This window comes from Carcharodon carcharias, chromosome 7, assembly GCF_017639515.1.
Source record: "Carcharodon carcharias isolate sCarCar2 chromosome 7, sCarCar2.pri, whole genome shotgun sequence".
Classification (NCBI taxonomy): Eukaryota; Metazoa; Chordata; class Chondrichthyes; order Lamniformes; family Lamnidae; genus Carcharodon; species Carcharodon carcharias.
In genome coordinates this window covers 127,659,160-127,680,308 of record NC_054473.1, presented here as the reverse complement: position 1 = coordinate 127,680,308, position 21,149 = coordinate 127,659,160, and the positions used below count along the sequence as shown (strand labels likewise).

Below are 21,149 nucleotides of genomic sequence, written 5' to 3'. Positions count from 1 at the left end.
ATTGGGCCTTGGGCGTTGGGGGAGGGAGGTACGATCAGGTCGGGTCTGTGGGGGGAGATCGGTTCGGGCCTTGGGGTGGGCCGATCCTCTGGGTGGGGGTGGGTTTAGATCAGGATTGACGTGGGGTCGGGTGTTGGGCCAAGGCGGAGCATTGGGTTGGGTCAGGCCTCGGGAGTGGTGGTTGGGACAGACCTTGGCGGGGGAGGTGGGTGTGGTCATGGTGAAAGTCAGGAGTTGTGCCTTCGGTGAGGTAGGTTCCAATCGGGTTGTGGGTAGGCAAGGGGGAGGGAGGGTGCTGAAGAGACCTGAGATGGGGGAAAGTCTTCAGCGGTGGGGTGGGGTGTGGGTTGGGGGGGTGCGGGTGGGAGTCCTGTGGGGGTTCATGGTGTGGGGGGAGTCCCATTTGGAGGTCAGTGTGGGTCTGTGTAATAGTTACTCAGAAATTTGAAGTAGTTTTAATCCTTCTAAGCTTTTCTGTTTAACTATTGACGTAACAGAGTCAAAACCATCTGAAGTTTGCGCTTCCCAGGCAAATGCCGTGCAAGCCTTAACTAGGAACCTCCGGGGGGTTTCCCCAGCACTTCTTTGGGTACTCCCCCAGTTGCATCGTCCTGGATCTTGGAGGTTATGGCCCACTGAGCCCAGCACTGATTGTTGTGGCACTCCATTAATCACAGCTTTCTAACTTGAAAATGCTCCATTTATGCCTACCCTCAGCTCCCTGTCGATTGACCAATCCTTTATCCATGCTAATCCAATGTTATGAAGGCAGAGCCTTCATTCAGCAAATCAGACTGCTTAGAATTATCTTGCTGGCTTTACAAGGAGTAAGCAAATCAATAGCTTAAATCAACAAATTCAACACAACAAGGGATCCACTGTAGCCTTTTTGCTCCATACCACATCCCTGTGGCACATTCAACCATTTAACTCCTAGGGAAGCAGTTTGATAAAGTTCATAAATATTTTGAAATGTGACAAGTACCATCAGGAAATACATTTTTGTTTCAGGTGAATTAAGATCATTTTTTTGCTTTGTTTCAGGTTTACCTGATAAAGCTCCATTAGGATTGATAGACACGCCATTGCTGGATACTGAAGAAGAGGTGTACTGGTATTTTCTTCCTTTAGACCTAGTGAAGAAATACCCTACTTTAATCAATGATGAAAATCTGCTGTGGCTGTGTGAAGGAGTTGTGCTCATAGAAATTGGATGGAGTAATTTCCGATATATAGGTAGTTTAACCTGTGATATACTGATGCCACATTATAAGGAAAAAAACTTGTAAATATTTTCTCTTTTACCTAATATTTGCTGTTACTGAAATTCTGTGTTAATTGAGTATTAACAGGGGATATCTAACCATTTAGGGGGAGATGGTGGCGTAGTGGTAATGTCTCTAGACTAATACTTCAGACTAATGTTATGGGGATATGGGTTTAAATCCCACCAGGGTAACTAGTAGAATTTACATTTAATTAATAAAATCTAGAATTGAAAGCTAGTCTCAGTAATGTGACCAAAATTATCATTGTTGTTAAAAACCCCTCTGATTTGCTAATACCCTTTAGGGAAGGAAATCTGCCATCCTTACCCAGTCTGGCCTGCATCACCACAGATCCACAGCAATGTGGTTGACTCTTAACTGTTCTCTGAAATGGCCTAGCAAGCCACTCATTTCAAGGACAGTTAGGGATGGGCAACAAATGCTGGCCTTGCCAGTGATGCCCACATCTCATCAAAGGCTAAAAAAGAAAGTTATTCTATGGGGAACATCTCTTGAGAGGCATGTTGATTTGCATGTTGTGCATCAATAAGGATTTCAGCAGCAGATGGGCAGTGTAAAGGAGATAATATGGAAGTGGAAGTTTGATTCAGGGTCAAACAAGATCTTGATATCGTGGAGCCTAGTTCAACCTGAGACAGTGGCCAGGGAGGGGAAAGTAATTGGTTCTGAGGGTTTAAAGTTTGTGGTAGGGACCAAAGACAATGTCTTCAGTTTTTCTAATGTACTGGAGGAAGATGCAGATTATTCAAGATTGGATATTGGGCAAGAAGTCTGACTGCACAGAGACAATGAGGGATTGAGAGAGGTGTTGCAAAGATAGGGCTGGGTGATGTTGGCACGTCTGTGGAAGCTGACCTCATTTCTGTTGAAGAGGTAGCATGTAATGTGGAAAGGGACTCTGTTTGGATCCTTGGGAAACTCCTCACGTGATGTATGGGGACGGGAAGAAAAGCCATTAGGTAGAAATGTTCTGACTACAATCAGATAGGCAACTAGAATGAAGTAAGTGGAACCCATGGAGCTGGCTGAAGGATAAACATAGACAAGGGTGGTGTGGCCAGTCAATCTCAGAGGTTGCAGAGATTTTAACGAAGAACAATACATAATGGGTACAGCCTCAGAATGTTATTTATTTCTTTGGTTGGGAACAGAATGGGATTCAAATGAAGTTATGGGAGAGACGGGCATGGATCTGGGAGATTGCAACTCTTTGGGGTGTCAGGATATTTAATTCCAACATGACTGTATAGGACAGGCTCAAAAGATCAACTGATCTATTCTTGTCCATCATTTTCATATGTTTGAAAATTCCTGATTGCTCTTCTTGTGTGATCCATCCATAGTGAAGTGAGGATGCACATTCATTGCTGACATCAGTTCTTTTGTTCCTGGCTTGTATTTATGCTCACCAATTACATTACTCTCTAATATTGTTAAAATTCTATGATCAACCTGCTATTTTTCATGATTTTTTTTTCTTTACCAATTTTCCATTTGATTTTCCCTCCTTACCCTTTCTGTCCTAAAAAAGGTTCATTGATCCTGGGATAATTCTGAAGATTGGTGATCCCTTCTGACATCTTGCTGAAGTATCTATTTTTAATGTGTGCAATCCTAAACTCTCTGTCAATTTGGCTATTTTGTCATGGGGGACATCAGAGCTAAAAATAGCTTTCCTGGCATTCACAAATATGACTATAGTCACTGAATAAAGCAACATAAACCTCAAACGAGTTTGCCATTCTTTAGTTTAGGGATGTTGAGGCTAATCTTACATTGGCATACTTCACTTGAAACCAAGGATTACCTAGGATCTTAAACAAAAACAGAATTACCTGGAAAAACTCAGCAGGTCTGGCAGCATCGGCGGAGAAGAAAAGAGTTGACGTTTCGAGTCCTCATGACCCTTCGACAGAACTTGAGTTCGAGTCCAAGAAAGAGTTGAAATATAAGCTGGTTTAAGGTGTGTGTGTGGGGGGCGGAGAGATAGAGAGAGAGAGGGGAAGGGGGGGGATGTGGTTGTATGGACAAACAAGCAGTGGTAGAAGCAGATCATCAAAAGATGTCAACGACAATAGTACAATAGAACACATAGGTGTTAAAGTTGGTGATATTATCTAAATGAATGTGCTAATTAAGAATGGATGGTAGGGCACTCAAGGTATAGCTCTGGTGGGGGTGTTTTTTATTATATAATGGAAATAGGTGGGAAAAGGAAAATCTTTATAATTTATTGGAAAAATATTGAAGGGGGAAACAGAAAGGGGGTGGGGATGGGGGAGGGAGCTCACGACCTAAAGTTGTTGAATTCAATATTCAGTCCGGAAGGCTGTAAAGTCCCTAGTCGGAAGATGAGGTGTTGTTCCTCCAGTTTGCGTTGGGCTTCACTGGAACAATGCAGCAAGCCAAGGACAGACGTGTGGGCAAGAGAGCAGGGTGGAGTGTTAAAATGGCAAGCGACAGGGAGGTTTGGGTCATTCTTGCGGACAGACCGCAGGTGTTCTGCAAAGTGGTCGCCCAGTTTACGTTTGGTCTCTCCAATGTAGAGAAGACCACATTGGGAACAACGAATGCAGTAGACTAAGTTGGGGGAAATGCAAGTGAAATGCTGCTTCACTTGAAAGAAGTGTTTGGGTCCTTGGACGGTGAGGAGAGAGGAAGTGAAGGGGCAGGTGTTGCATCTTTTGCGTGGGCATGGAGTGGTGCCATAGGAGGGGGTTGAGGAGTAGGGGGTGATGGAGGAGTGGACCAGGGTGTCCCGGAGGGAGCGATCCCTACGGAATGCCGATAAGGGGGGTGAAGGGAAGATGTGTTTGGTGGTGGCATCATGCTGGAGTTGGCGGAAATGGCGGAGGGTGATCGTTTGAATGCGGAGGCTGGTGGGGTGATAAGTGAGGACAAGGGGGACCCTATCATGTTTCTGGGAGGGAGGAGAAGGCGTGAGGGCGGATGTGCGGGAGATGGGCCGGACACAGTTGAGGGCCCTGTCAACGACCGTGGGTGGAAAACCTCGGTTAAGGAAGAAGGAGGATCTTGTTGGTTTGTGTGATTCAGTTCTACCCTTATTAACAGCTATTGAGGGAAGGGAAAACTATCTAATTTCTGTTCATCTTCCTTTTGATGTCAGATAAAAAAATTATGTATTTAGAAACCTCACTCCTTAATAAGTTAGCACCAACGTAGATATCTTATTCTTGATTTCTGAATTTTCTCTCCAAATTTTTCTATGCCCTTTTTTCTCTCCTGTTTCCTTCCTTTTTTGAAAGTGTTGGCTTTCTTATTAGATTATGACAACAGCATCAGTAGCTGTATTCTCTTAATTATTCATCATTAATCATGCCTGAGGCTTAACTATGAGCATTGCCAGCCTTTCTGAAAGGAGGACATCATAGGTGAGTCCAACTATTCTCTCTGATACAAAAACAGAATTACCTGGAAAAACTCAGCAGGTCTGGCAGCATCGGCGGAGAAGAAAAGAGTTGACATTTCGAGTCCTCATGACCCTTCGACAGAACTTGAGTTCGAGTCCAAGAAAGAGTTGAAATATATATTTCAACTCTTTCTTGGACTCGAACTCAAGTTCTGTCGAAGGGTCATGACTCGAAACGTCAACTCTTTTCTTCTCCGCCGATGCTGCCAGACCTGCTGAGTTTTTCCAGGTAATTTTGTTTTGGATTTCCAGCATCCGCAGTTTTTTTGTTTTTATTCTCTCTGATGTCAACATATATGCACTTCCAGCAGAGACTGCCATATAAATGATCATTAACTGTATCCTGGCAGTTTTCTCTTTCCTAACCTATAGAACTGTGGCAAATTATGGAACCATACAAAAGGCAGCCATTTGACCTATCATATCCACGCCAGTTCTTTGAAAGAGCTTTCCAATTAATCCCACTCCTTTTTTTCCCCATTGCCCTGTAATTTTTTTCTTTTTGTTTACATTACATTCTACTAAACCTCGCTGTCCTCAGTGAAATCATATTACTCCAGGATTATCCTGGAGGCCAAGGACAATCAATCCATGGCTCTTTTTCTCAAGGTGAACCAGCTTCTCAATGCCCTGTTTTTTAGCTCATCCGTAAAATCTATTGCAAAGAGCTCACCTCTGCTCTTACCTTCTTCTCTGCCGCTCTGCTTACGACCACTATTTCAGCTCCCCACTCAGCTAATCTTGAATACCTTGTAACTTTCCAGTTCCACTCTTATATACATCATCGATTCTTTGCAACCTAATCTCTTATATATCCCATCTGTTGCTCCTTTAACCTCCTCCTTACCCAAATCTTGATGACTAATTACCTTTCCTGGCCCTTTTTCATACCAACATTGCTAATCACTGGCTATGTAGGGAACATCCTTTCCTTTGGCCCATTCCTCTTCTCCAAATACTGTCCATTCCTAACCTCCCTTTTCTAAAGTATTTGAATCTGCCACCACTAATTCCATGTACCTCTCTTTCAAAACTCTGAATCCTTTCAGTCTGGCTTCTGCTTTGCTAACCTGAGACTTCCTAGTCAAAGTTGTAAGTGACATCGTCTGTCACTGCTACATCAGTTATTATTCCTTGCTCTTAATCTTTCTGTGGCATTCAGTATGATAGATCACACTACCCTGTTGTCAATTGTCTAAAATTATGGGCCAGTTTTGTGTGATTCCACTCTTGATTGTCTCAGTGCAGTCAGTGCACCTCCAGCAACTTTTCTGTTCCTCCACCTACTCAGATGACGCCAGGGAGCCCCAAAAATCTACCTTGTTTCTCTTTTCCTCATCCATGCATTGCTTTTCAGTAATGCAGGCTCCAGGTCAATATTAATCAGTATGCTAACATCAACCAGCTCTAATTCTCCATTCTTCCCCGAACCTACTTTCTATTGTCAAGATTTTCTCCTATTGAACCCCACCATAAACTCCATTCTTTTACTACTGTTTCTGTCTCTTTCCCCTGCCTTTCATTGAGGCTGAGTCAAGCCATGGTGTCCTGTTCAATACAAATTTGGGTTTTAATGTCCACAATCTATACTGTCACCACCAGAATAGTGTCTGAATGTTCCCCTTTTTTTAAGTCATCTGTCAATTGTATATTAATTATGTTTAATTGTATGCAGGTGGCGGACATTAACTGGGGATGCACTTGTACCCCTATAAGAAGGAACATACTGAAACAGTGGTTGTTGGGTTAAGAGGTGCATGGGCAAAGATTAGCTCCAATCCTATTCTTCACCACCTGGCTTTTTGGAATACAAGAACTTGATCTAGCTCTTCTACCATGGCTTATCACCTGCTACTTTTATTTTTCTCCTTGTAAGGTCCTGTGGGGTATTTTCTACATTAAAGGTGCTATGTAAATGCAAATTGTATAATGGCATTTATATAAAAAGTTATTTGATTAGTGTTGATGGCAAGTGAATCAGAATTGAGTTAAAATGACAAACTTGTTTTAAAATTCAATTTTTTAGCAAATTTTCTTCAGACGGGGAAACTTCTTGTACCTGACAAGTTTTCAGAAATAGATGTTCTTTTGACTGAGATGGAGATGCTTCAAATTCCAGAGCTCATAAAAGCTGTGAAATCGTATAGGATGGACACAGGTCAGTCAAAAAGGGTAAATGTACATCCAAAGGATCTTTAAAAATTAATCAAGGCCAGAACCTTCGGGTTGGCGTGCAGGGGCGGGGCCTACTCGTCAACACGTAAAATGATGCCCGGTGATGTTCAGTGTGTGTCCCGACGTCACTGCGCATCATTCAGATCTTCAGTTCAGCAGGCGCCTACCCACGCCTGCTCCCGCTCAGCCCCCCCCGATGGGGAGAAAATTCTTCCCCAAATCTATAGAAAAGAAACATGTCAAACTTGTCTGAACAAATAAATTAAGAGCTGTTGGATTACCCAGATGTTCATTTTATAAATGGGCAAATTTGGAATAGCTTTGCTATATTCAAATAAAATTTATAGGTTGTTTCTGTTGCCAGCTGTTGATCATTTAACAGTAAAAGCTCACAGGGCCAATTATGTATAATTTTTTTGGATTAGTTTAAAAATGGAACTGAAATTTAATAAATGGCAATGATTAACAGGTTATTAAACCCATTCAGATAGCCACCCTAAAGTTGTGCTGATCAGAGTGGAAAATGTAAACGTAAGAAATAACAAGACATATGAAAAGAGTAGGCTTTAGCAATCTGATGTTGGTGCTGCAGTGACTAAGCAATGATGTTATATTCTCTATTGCACTAATTTTAAAGAATTATAACCACATTAATTCATTGGTTCAGATTGATTTTTTTGTGTTAACAAAAATATGCTACTCATAGTTTCAAACCCAATGGGCTGCATTTTGCCGTCGGTGAGCAGGGGGCGGGAACCCCCGATGTCATCCCGCCCCATTTAAATTTTCAGGAAGGCGGGCCCGCAGCAAAATCAGCTGTGGGCCCACCGACCTGTCAATGGCCAATTGAGGCCATTGACAGGATCATTGAAACAATTAAAGGACCTGCCCGTCCAACCTTAAAGTTGGCGGGCAGGCCAGGAACCCTGGTGAGCAATAGAAAAAACATGAAACCTCTTCCACCGGTGGGATGAGGTTTCATGTAGGGATTTAAAAAGTTTAATAAAATTTTAGTGTAATTTATGAACATGTCCCATCTCATGTGACATTGTCACATGAGGGGAACATGTTAAGGATTTTTTTCTAATTTTAACGTTTTTAAGACTGTCAGTGATCACCCTGAGGCAGCACTTTTCGTGCGCATGCACTTCCCAGCAGACGTCACGCTGGGCAGGCTTTAATTGGCCAGCCCACATAAAATGACAGCGGAGCCCGCTTCTCCGGCGGGGATCGGTTCCCTGCCCGCCTGAGACTGGGTCGGGCCCGCCTGGCAGGCAGAAAATTCTGCTCAATATTTATAATGGTTGAGTTTAGCCACAGTTTTTTTTGAAGCTAACACTTTCAAAGAATACTGCTAATGTTGTAAATAAAATCCTGTACAGCACCTAAGCTGCTATTAATGTTCATTTAAAAAAGGCTTGCATTTATATTGTGCCTTTCACAATCTCAGGACACCCCAAGGCACTTCATAGCTAATGAAGCACTTTTGAAGCATAGTTACAATTGTAATATAGGAACCATTACAATGTAATGGTTGCCATGAATTTTGGGAGATAAGGGTTAAATATAAGTTAGTGGAGTAGATTTTGAACTGGCTAAATGAGCATTTCAAAAATCAAAATAGGAACAAAATTTGGGTGCTGATTTACAATGGCAATTTTACGCTTGGGCGGAAAGTTGAAAATCTACCCTTGTATGTTTTGTGGCCACTTGCAGTCATTAATTTTCACCTCTCTTTTATTATAGGTGGTAGTTCCAAAGATGTCTCTATCCCTGCCAGTTCTATACATCATTCTGAAGGGGGTTGTAACTCTGTATGTGAAATGGCAGATAAACCGTTATATGTCCTTGTCCTGGAATTGTTAGTGAAATACCCAGATTCAGCACTAGGACAGCTTTCCATTGAAAGCAGCCTTGATGGGATGAAGCTATATATTTTTGGCAATGGAGTTCTTTTTAAACATGTCAGGTGCTTATATTAGGTTTATTGTTATTTAAATTTTATTCTAATTGCCTGCAGGTGTCAAATGCATTTGCTGTCTAAAATCATGTTTGTGCCATATCTATCACATACCAAAGCTATTTTTATAAAAGTAAGACATTTTTCAACTGAACTTTAATCTCATATTCACTGCTATAATAGAAGATCAAATGGTGCTATCATATATTCATTAAGTGCACATAACAGTATGCTTTCCTTCCGGTAGTTATGAACAGTCCTGAACACATTGCAAAAAAACTCCTTGACTTTCTCAATGCTTACATTTACGCTGTCCAATTTTGGAATTAATAAATTTTCAGATTCAGTTAGGAGAGGACATTTGCTTCACCTGAAAGCAAGACCTAGACAACATTCAGGCTTAGGCTGATAAGTGACAAATAACATTCATGGCGTGCAAGTGCAGGACAATGATCATCTGTAATAAAAGAGAATCTAACTATTTCCCCTTGATGTTCAACGTCAAGGGATTACCGTCACTGAATCCCCCACCATCAACATCCTGGGGGTGATAATTGATCAGAAACCTAACAGGACTAGCCATATAAATACTATGGCTACAAGAGCAGACTAGAGGCTGGGAATTCTGCTCCTCCTGACTTTCGGAGACATATGTTGGAAGTGTGATGGAATACTCTCCACTTGCCTGGAGGAATGCCGCTTCAGAAACGCTCATGAAGTTTGCTACCATCCAGGCCAAAGCAGCCTATTTGATTGACACCCATCTACCACCTTGAACATTCACTCCCTCCATCACTGGCACACAGTGGGAGCAGTGTGTAACATCTACGAGATGCACTGCAGCTATTCACCAAGGCTCCTTCAATAGCACCTTCCAAATGTGTGACCTCTACCACCTGAACAGGAGTAAGCAAACTATGACTTGTGAGCCACATCAGATCCGCAGGATCTTCTGATTTAGTCGATGGCTGTTACATAGGTCCCAACAGAAGTAGTTAAGGTAAGTTGACCAATGGTCTGTGGCTAGATGTGGGCATTTCCCGAGGAGTGCAGCTAACAAGTTAGAGGAGGCAAACGCACGTGGAGGAGCACTGCGAATAGCACAAGGTAAGTGTACATTCAAGATTATTTGATTACTGCGGTTTTGCTTTGCATTATGGTTTTCCAAGTATATACACTGGGATTTTAAAATTTCAACTTATTTTTCACTTGACTTTTCAAAGATTTTTAAAACCTAAGTAAATTATTATATAGTTTTTGTTTCCCAATTTTTCTAATTTCTCTCCTGAAGGTGTTAATTTGTGCTGAGGCCTGGTGCCATGGATACTGGCATTCCTTCTGTCCCTTTTCTGAGTTGTCGTTCTTCATATGCAGGCTTGCACAGTGAATGTTGACAGGCTGTTTGACACTGTAGTCAGACCCTGTCCTATTATAACCGATGCACACTTTTGAGCAGGTGTAAACACCATTCCTTTTTTCCCTGCACCTTTAATGGTGCTGAGGAAGGCAGCACAGCACTAGCTGCTTTCCTGGTTTAGATCAGCTAACAGTTGAGATCAGGATTTGGACCTGGGGCCTTCAGGTTTTGCCTTTACCCAGTAGAATGGTTATATATCTTTCATCCTTCTCTGTGTATGTCCTGTCAATTTTTTACATTGGAATTTTTTATAGCCACATTTATAATGGTATTGGGAATCAGAAACCTCAGTTAAGTGAGGAGATGAGAGAAATGGGATTGTTCTCCTTAAAGCAGAGAAGGTTAAGGGTAAATTTAATTGAGGTGTTCAAAACCCTGAAGGATATTGATTAGGTAAATAAGGAGAAACTTCCTGGTGGCAGAAGGATCAGTAACCAGAGGACAGAGATTCAAGGTAATTGGCAAAAGAACCAGAGGGTAGCAGATTTATAGACCCAGCAAAATCTTGATCTCCAGTTTTGCTGGTGGTTAAGGGATTGAAACAAAGGAGCATGAATACTGCCTTGAGTCCCATGATATGCATGACTGAAGGACCACATGGAATCTTGGTGACCTTTCAACAAGTCCTTCTACCTCGTTGGATGGATTCTGGCAAATTGTGCATTTTAAACCCTGGTGTGCATTTTCAAGGGTGGATGGAAAAACAAATCTGTGACATCTCAGTTGGTGGCATTCTTGTCCCTGAGTCAGATGGTTCTTGCTTCAAATCCCACGCTGGGACTTGAGCACAAACATCAAGGCAGATGCTCCATTGCAGTACTGAGGGAATGCCACACTGCTAGAGGTGCTGTCTTTCAGATGAAATGTAGATTTCAGTACTTGATTAGGTCGGAACATCAAATGTTATTTTGGTAAAAACAAAAAAACTGCGGATGCTGGAAATCCAAAACAAAAACAGAATTACCTGGAAAAACTCAGCAGGTCTGGCAGCATCGGCGGAGAAGAAAAGAGTTGACGTTTCGAGTCCTCATGACCCTTCGACAGAACTTGAGTTTGAGTCCAGGAAAGAGCTGAAATATAAGCTGGTTTAAGGTGTGTGTGTGGGGGGCGGAGAGATAGAGAGACAGAGAGGTGGAGGGGGTTGGTGTGGTTGTAGGGACAAACAAGCAGTGATAGAAGCAGATCATCAAAAGATGTCAACCACAATAGTACAATAGAACACATAGGTGTTAAAGTTAAAGTTGGTGATATTATCTAAACGAATGTGCTAATTAAGAATGGATGGTAGGGCACTCAAGGTATAGCTCTAGTGGGTTTTTTTTTATTTATTTTTTTTTTTATATTTTTTTTTATATAATGGAAATAGGTGGGAAAAGGAAAATCTTTATAATTTATTGGGGAAAAAAAAAGGAGGAAGGGGGAAACAGAAAGGGGGTGGGGATGGGGGAGGGAGCTCACGACCTAAAGTTGTTGAATTAAATATTCAGTCCGGAAGGCTGTAAAGTCCCTAGTCGGAAGATGAGGTGTTGTTCCTCCAGTTTGCGTTGTGCTTCACTGGAACAATGCAGCAAGCCAAGGACAGACACGTGGGCAAGAGAGCAGGGTGGAGTGTTAAAATGGCAAGCGACAGGGAGGTTTGGGTCATTCTTGCGGACAGACCACAGGTGTTCTGCAAAGCGGTCGCCCAGTTTACGTTTGGTCTCTCCAATGTAGAGGAGACCACATTGGGAGCAACGAATGCAGTAGACTAAGTTGGGGGAAATGCAAGTGAAATGCTGCTTCACTTGAAAGGAGTGTTTGGGTCCTTGGACGGTGAGGAGAGAGGAAGTGAAGGGGCAGGTGTTGCATCTTTTGCGTGGGCATGGGGTTGTGCCATAGGAGGGTGTTGAGGAGTAGGGGGTGATGGAGGAGTGGACCAGGGTGTCCCGGAGGGAGCGATCCCTACGGAATGCCGATAAGGGGGGTGAAGGGAAGATGTGTTTGGTAGTGGCATCATGCTGAAGTTGGCGGAAATGGCGGAGGATGATCCTTTGAATGCGGAGGCTGGTGGGGTGATAAGTGAGGACAAGGGGGACCCTATCATGTTTCTGGGAGGGAGGAGAAGGAGTGAGGGCGGATGCGCGGGAGATGGGCCGGACACGGTTGAGGGCCCTGTCAACGACCGTGGGTGGAAAACCTCGGTTAAGGAAGAAGGAGGACATGTCAGAGGAACTGTTTTTGAAGGTAGCATCATCGGAACAGATGCGACGGAGGCGAAGAAACTGAGAGAATGGGATGGAGTCCTTCCAGGAAGCGGGGTGTGAGGAGCTGTAGTCGAGATAGCTGTGGGAGTCGGTGGGTTTGTAATGGATATTGGTGGACAGTCTATCACCAGAGATTGAGACAGAGAGGTCAAGGAAGGGAAGGGAAGTGTCAGAGATGGACCACGTGAAAATGATGGAGGGGTGGAGATTGGAAGCAAAATTAATAAATTTTTCCAAGTCCCGACGAGAGCATGAAGTGGCACCGAAGTACTCCAGCATGATGCCACCACCAAACACGTCTTCCCTTCACCCCCCTTATCGGCATTCCATAGGGATCGCTCCCTCCGGGACACCCTGGTCCACTCCTCCATCACCCCCTACTCCTCAACCCCCTCCTATGGCACCACCCCATGCCCACGCAAAAGATGCAACACCTGCCCCTTCACTTCCTCTCTCTTCACCGGCCAAGGACCCAAACACTCCTTTCAAGTGAAGCAGCATTTCACTTGCATTTCCCCCAACTTAGTCTACTGCATTCGTTGTTCCCAATGTGGTCTCCTCTACATTGGAGAGACCAAACGTAAACTGGGCGACCGCTTTGCAGAACACCTGCGGTCTGTCCGCAAGAATGACCCAAACCTCCCTGTCGCTTGCCATTTTAACACTCCACCCTGCTCTCTTGCCCACATGTCTGTCCTTGGCTTGCTGCATTGTTCCAGTGAAGCCCAACGCAAACTGGAGGAACAACATCTCATCTTCCGACTAGGGACTTTACAGCCTTCCGGACTGAATATTGAATTCAACAACTTTAGGTCGTGAGCTCCCTCCCCCATCCCCACCCCCTTTCTGTTTCCCCCTTCCTTTTTTTGCCAATAAATTATAAAGATTTTCCTTTTCCCACCTATTTCCATTATAAAAAAAAACCCCCCACTAGATCTATACCTTGAGTGCCCTACCATCCATTCTTAATTAGCACATTCGTTTAGATAATATCACCAACTTTAACTTTAACACCTATGTGTTCTATTGTACTATTGTGGTTGACATCTTTTGATGATCTGCTTCTATCACTGCTTGTTTGTCCCTACAACCACACACCACCCCCCCCCAACCTCTCTGTCTCTCAATCTCTCTGCCCCCCACACACACACCTTAAACCAGCTTATATTTCAACTCTTTCTTGGATTCGAACTCAAGTTCTGTCGAAGGGTCATGAGGACTCGAAACGTCAACTCTTTTCTTCTCCGCCGATGCTGCCAGACCTGCTGAGGTTTTCCAGGTAATTCTGTTTTTGTTTTGGATTTCCAGCATCCACAGTTTTTTTGTTTTTATCTCTACTTGGAGACTTGTTTCCTAATCTCCCGGTATCTATTACTTGATTTGGAATTTAAAATCTTGGCAATATGAACTGCTGTGTGAAAAATCAGTTGCCGATTGATACCCTTTTGGCTCATTCCATGCTGTATTGACATAGACCAATTTCACCCTCATTGAATCCAAATAAGTCTTTCTTGGGCTAGTTTTTTTTTTTATTCATTCATGGGCTGAGAGTATCACTGGCAAGGCCAGCATTTGTTGCCCATCCCTAATTGCACTTGAGAAGGGGATGGTGAGCCACCTTCTTGAACTGCCACACTCCAGTGTTGTTAGGGTGAGAGTTCCAGGACTTTGACCCAGCAACAGTGAAGGAATTATATATTTCCAAGTCAGGGTAGTGTGTGACTTGGAGGGGAATTTGCAGGTGGTGATGTTCCCATGCATCTGCCCTCGATTTTTCTAGGTGGTAGAGGTTGTGGGTTTATAAAATGCTGATGAAGGAGCCTTTGATTTACTAATGTTTCAAAATACTTAATTTTCAAATGCTTGTGCAGAATGCAAAATCTCTACTGTTCTTTCACCTACTGAATCTATCATATATATATGATTCAGTCTTATCTCTCTTATCTAAGCCTGAATGAAATTTAGTGTTGAAGTCACTTTATCGATCTTGCTCCTTCTGCCAGTTTACTACTGAAATCAAGCTTATTTGGTGTGTGGAAAGAAGCCAATTCAATTTTTAAAAAAAACCTTGTGATCCTTGGCAACATAATTCGACTCCTTAGTGCCTGGTCTTTTGGCACAATGAATACCTTGTGATAGTGTATGCAGTGCGCTTGCAAACTCCTGATGCAAGGCATACCAGATGCCTTTTAGCTAGGGTGTTTGGTGCACACAGGGAGTGTCTCTTGGAAATATGTAGAATAGGCACGTTGTTTGATGCCGGTCATGCCATTTTGGAGCTTGACTCTCTAGCTAATGCCATCTTTTAAAAACAACACAGCTGAATGTGCATTCAGCAGAAGGAATAAACTCTTCTACCCCCACAGTGCTATTTAAAAGGATCATCAACTACTTGCAGGCTAGTTGCTGATTGATTTCTACTTCCACGCAAACTGATTCTACATGTTGATTTTTCTAGTCAAGATCATTTCTCACTACTGTGCTGATCTCATCCTTTAATAACAAAATTACCCCACTTCCTTTTCCTTTCTTCCTATCTTTCCAAAACGTCAAAAACCTTTGAATGTTTAATACCCAGCCTTGGTCACCCTGCAACCATGGGCGGAATCGTCCCAGATTTGCACTAAGTGCGGTAGTGAGCACAATGGCGGCTTTTCACGCCATATCGTCCCAAATCTGCTGCATTAATTATGCATTCCTGGAATACACGCTGTTTCAATGGCGGGTGGGCTCCAACTTGCCTGCCACACCGTCACCTTGCTGCTTCATCACGCCAGGTACCACATTTAAAGTACAGCTGTGCTCAGTGCTTCTAGCCCAGGACTGCAACAAAGAAGACATGGCTCTGAAAGGCAAGAAGACTGTAGACCTTGAGCAGAGGGATCAAGCTGTTCTAGTATATGAATCATAAGTTAGTATGCAGGTACAGCAAGTAATTAAGAAGGTTAATGGAATGCTAATCTTTGTAGGAGAGAGATTGAACATAAAAGTAAGTTATGCTTCAGCTATACAGGGCTTTGGTGAGACCACACCTTGAGTACTGTATGCAGTTTTGGCCTCCTTAAGGAAGGATGTAAATGTATTGGAGGCGATTCAAAGGAGGTTTACTAGATTGATACCTGGAATGAGTGGATTGTCTTTTGAGGAAAGGTTGGGCGGACTGGGCTTGTTTCCACTGGAGTTTACAAGAGTGAGGGGTGATTTGATTGAAGTATACAAGATCCTAAATGGCCTTGACAAGGTTGGCGTTGAATGGATGTTTCCTCTTGTGGGTGAGTCCAGAACTAGAGGGCATTGTTTTACAATTAGGGGTTGCCCTTTTAGGACAGAGATGAGGAGAATTTTTTTCCCTCAGAGGATTGTACGACTTTGGATCTCTGCTGCAGAAGGTGGTGCAGGCAGGGTTATTGAATATTTTTGAGGTAGATAGATCCTTGTTAGGCAAGGGAATCAAAGATAGGAATGTGGAAATCGAAACACAAGAAGATCAGCCATGATCTTATTGAATGGTGGAGCAGGTTCGAGGGGCTGAATGGCCTACTCCTGTTCCTATTTCTTACGTTCTTATGAGAGCCGTTAATTTTGTCTTTTTACCATTTTTCTCTATCCTGACCCTCTTTGCTGGTGCACTCTTATGCCTGTACGTTCTGTCCCTATCACCATCTAGTACTCATTCCTTGTTTTGTTACCCTGCAGTATTGTGTTGTCCTTTCTTGTTATCTTCCTAAATCTCCCATCATTTGAACATCCCCCCCCCCCCCACCCCACCCCAACTATTTATTTTTAAGCCCTCTATAGTCATATGATCTTCCAGGACACTGGTTCCTGTGGATTTCAAGCGATGGCTGTCCCATTGGTACAGCTCCCTCTTTTACCTGTGCAGATGCCTACGCCTCATGAATTGAAACCCGTTTCTCCCACACCAATCTTTGAGCTATGGATTCAACTCTCGATTTTATTTACTCTATGCCAAATTGAGCGTGGCTGAGATAGTAATACAAAGATTATTATCTTTCTGGTTCTGCCTTTTAATTTTGCATCTAGTTGCTTATACACAACTCAGCAAAACCTCTTCCTTGGTCTTACCTATGTTGTTGGCACCTATATGGACCATGACAACTGGATCCTCCCCTCCCACCCAAGCACCTCACCAGCCCTGAGGAGATGCCCTTAACCCTGGCACCGGGCAGGCACTCAGGACTCATACTCTTGGCTGCAGAGAGCAGTATCTATCCCCCTAACTATGCTGTCCCTTAGTACCTTTACATTTATTTTTACTCCTGCTAGTTGAATGGACCTCTGTACCATGGTGCTGTGGTCATTTGCTTATCCTTGCTACTGGCCTTTCTCTCATCCACATAGGCTGCAAGAATGTCAAACTTGTTGGACAACTGCAAGGGCTGCGGCTTCTCCAGTGCTATCTTTAGGATCCCTGTACCTGCCTTACTCATAGTCACACCACCGTGTCCCTGACCAGGAACCAAATCTGAAGTACCTAAGGGTTGTGACTGCTTCCTGGAACGCAGTGTCCAGGTAACTTTCCCCTCCCCTGATGCATTGCAGTATCCAAGCTTGGACTCAGACTCACTAATTCTGAGCTAAAGTACCTTGAGCTGCTGGACACTTAGTGTGAATTAAATGTGGTTGCTGTGAATCACACTGGTGTCCATCAGAGCTCTGAAGAAGGGTCATACGGACTCAAAACATTAACTTTGTTTTTCTCCCTCCACAGATGCTGTCAGACCCACTGAGTTTTTTCAGCATTTTCTGTTTTTGTCCCTGGGTTAAGTACTTTATCTAGCAGTACACTTCTCCATCAAAGTGGACTTTGTGCTACCTAAGAGAGAACATTGATGCTTTGTATTCCAAATGAGCCAGAGAGAAGCAGGTGGAATATTCATGTGACTTAACACGGCTTGTAGGCTTCTTCATAGTGCAATATGCTGTTGACTGCATGCAAATAATTCTACAGGCGCCACATGACAGCTCCTGAGATGTGCTGCAACTAAAAGCAATTCCACTCCTTTGATGTCCGTTTGATATATGACCGCACATAGCATTTATTGCAGATCAGTGGCAGTAGTCATGCTGTCTTCATTCTGCAAAAGCCTGCTGTGCCATGTGCATTTGTGCCACCACAACAAACTGGAGATTAGTTACTAGGTGACAAGGGCTATCCATTGATGACATGACTCATGACTCAGATGTGCAACCCACACACACGTGGGAAGTATGCATACAAAGAAAGCCATGCTGCCACATGAAATGTGATAAATGAGACCACTGAGATTCTGAAATGTTTCTGTTGCTTGCATTGTTCTGCAGTGGCCCGGGAGAGCATTTATCAAGATTGGTGGTGGTCTTCTGCATGCAGTCTGTCTTTATGTTCCTTACATGTTTATTCTCATATTCTATTTTTCCCCTCTAAATCAACCTCTTTGACCTCCTTTGCTGAATTCTAAACTACTCCCAATCCTTGGACTTGCTACTTTTTCTAGCAACATTTTGGATCTGATGATATTCTTAATTTCTTTTGTTAGCCATGGTTGGGCCACTTTTCCTGTTGTATCTTTGTGCCAGAAAGGAATGTATAACTCTTGCAATGCCTTCATTCATTCCTTAAATATAAGCTATTGCCTATCCACTATCAAGCCCTTCAATCACCCTTGTGCATTCCTTATTAATATTCTTCTGTGTACCTTTGCCTGTCCTAGTAGCTGCAGCATGATTGTGGGAGGCTGCTGACTTTCAGTGGGGGAGATTGCAGATGGTTTTGCAGGAAGACCTTGAGCAACTCTTGTTCTAGGAAACCTGGTTTTGGACTACACCATCTTGGCATGGGTGGCAGCAGTCTGGGATAGATGGTTGAGAGGCAACAGCAAGGGAAAAATTGAAGTGAAGAGAGGACAAATGCTGCCATTCTGAGAAAGGCAAAGGCATACCCTGCCCAGTCAATCTTGCAAAATCCTCTTCAGTAACATCTGGGACTTATGCCAAAATTGGGAGTGCTGCCCCGCAGACTAGTCAATCAGCAACTTGACATAGTTATACACACTGAATCATAACTTGCAGCTAATTTTCCAGACTCCTTCATCACTATCCCTGGTTATGTCCTGTCCCACCGGCAGGACAAACCCATCAGAAATAGCAGCACAATGGTTTTCATCTGGAAAGAGTGGCTCTGGGAATCCTCAGCATTGAATTTGGATCCCTTGAAGCCTCGTCGCAACAAAACCGTGTGCTGACTGCCTCCCTTCAAGTGATGAATCAGTACTCCTCCATGTTGAAAACCCCTTGGAGGAAGCACTGAGTCAGCAAGGAAACAGAATGGACTCTGGGTGGTTGACTTCAATGTCCATCATCAAATGTTGCTTGGTGTGCCACTACTGACTGAGCTGGCTGAGTCACTGTAGCTGGGTCGAAATCCTGGAACTCCCTTCCTAACAGCACTATGGGTGTACTTATACCACATGGACTGCAGCAGTTCAAGAAGACAGCTCGCCACCACCTTATCAAGGGCAACGAGGAATGGGCAATAAATGCTGGCCCAGCCAGCAAAGCCCACATCCCGTGAATGAATTTTTAAAAAGCTGCTAGATTGAGCCTGCAGCAGGTGGTGAGAGAACCAACAAAAGGGAAAACCTTACTTGCTCTTGTCTTCACCAATCTACCTGTTGCAGATGCATCTGTCCATGACAGTATTGGTAAGAGTGACTACTGTACAGTCCTTGTGAAGTAGAAGTCACATCTTCATGTTGAGGACACCCTCCAACATGTGTGCACTATCACCATACTAAATGGAATGGATTCAGAACAGATCTAGCACTGTGGGGCATTATCAATAGCAGAATTATATTCAACCACAATCTGTAACCTCCTGGTCTGGCATATCCCTTACTCTACCATTACCATCAAGCTAAATGACCAACCATGATTCATTGAACAGTGTAGAAGAGAATGCCAGAAGCAACAACAGACATACCCAAAAATGAGATGCCAGCCTGGTAAAGTCTGCTTCCAATTGTCAGTCTGGCAGGTATATTCTTCAGGACTCAGCCAGCTCAGTCAGTAGTGGTGCTACCAATCATCAGCAAAGTGATTGAACATGTCATTGACTGTGATGTTAAGCAGCACTTACCCAGCAATAAACTCTTGATGCTCAGTTTGGGTTCCGCCAGGGCCACCTAGCTTTAGACCTCATTACAGAATTGGTCAAAACATGGACAAAAGAGCTGAATTCCAGAGGTGAGGTGAGAGTGACTACCTTTGCCTCAAGACAGCATTTGACTGAGTGTGACATCAAGGAGCCCGAGCAGAATTTAAGTCAGTGGGAATCAGTGCGGTTGGGGGGAGGAACTCTCCACTGGTCAGAATCATATCTAGTACAAGGAAGATGGTTGTGATTGTTGGAGGCCAATCATCCCAGTTCCAGGACATTGCAGCAGGAGTTCCTCAGGATATTTTCCTTGGCTCAATGATCATTAGCTGCTTTGTCAATGACCTTTTCTCCAAAATAACATCAGAAATGGGGACGTTTGCTGACAATGTTCACTACCATTCGCAACTCCTCAGATACTGAAGCAGTCGTGCCCATATGCAGCAGGACCTGGACTACATTCAGGCTTGGGCTGATAAGTGACAAGTAACATTTGTACCACACAAGTGTCAGACAATGATCATCTCCAATCAGAGAGAATCTAATCATCTGATCTTGATATTCAATGGCATTACCAGTCCCCCAGCATCAACATTTAGATAGGTTATTATTGACCAGACACTCAACTGGTAGAGATGTATAAGTACTGTGGCTACAAGAGCAGGTCAGAGGCTGGGAATTCAGCAGCCGGTAACTCATCCCCTGACTCCCCAAAGCCTGTGCACTATCTATAAGGCAGAAGTCAAGATTGTGATGGAATACCCACCACATGTCTGGATGAGTGCAACTCTAACAATACTGAAGACGCTTAACACTATCCAGGACAAAGCTGCCCTTTACCTCGGCGCTCCACTCACCACCTTAAATATTCACTCTCTCGATGCATACTGGCAGCAGTTTGTACCATCTAAAAGATGGACTACAGCAATTTGACAAGGCTCCTTCAACTCCATATTCTAAACTCGCATCCTCTAATACCTAGAAAACAAGCGCAGAAGACACATGGGAACAGCATCACTTGCAAGTCCCCTTCAAGTCAAAAAATAAAAACAAAAAAACTGCGGATGCTGGAAGTCCAAAACAAAAACAGAATTACCTGGAAAAACTCAGCAGGTCTGGCAGCATCGGCGGAGAAGAAAAGAGTTGACGTTTCAAGTCCTCATGACCCTTCGACAGAACTTCCCTTCAAGTCAAACACCATCCTAGTTCAAAAATATTTTGTTACTGCTTCACTGTTGCTGGGTCAAGATCTTGGAACTCACTCCCTAACAGCATTGTGGGAGTGACTGTACCATCTGAACTTTAGCAGTTCAGAAGGTGGCTCACCAACACCTTCTCAAGGTTAGTTAGAGATAGATAAATGCTGGCCTAGCCAGCGATGCCCACACTCCATAAATGAATGAAGAAAAAGGCTAGGGAAACATCCCTAAGAATAAATTAAATGAACACTTCAGCCCAATGGAATTTACTCATGGAGAG

At 43.5% G+C, this 21,149-nt stretch overlaps 1 protein-coding gene across 1 annotated transcript in view; it reads left to right on the top strand.

Annotated features, from left to right (window-relative positions):
- LOC121280044 (BTB/POZ domain-containing protein KCTD19-like) overlaps window positions 1–21,149 on the top strand; it is a 144,954-nt gene that overhangs the window by 13,715 nt on the left and 110,090 nt on the right. Inside the window, exons 4-6 of the mRNA XM_041191674.1 lie at window positions 1,045–1,236; window positions 6,746–6,877; window positions 8,641–8,863. Of these exons, the coding sequence (XP_041047608.1) occupies window positions 1,045–1,236; window positions 6,746–6,877; window positions 8,641–8,863 (547 nt within the window). The remainder of the gene's footprint in view (window positions 1–1,044; window positions 1,237–6,745; window positions 6,878–8,640; window positions 8,864–21,149) is intronic.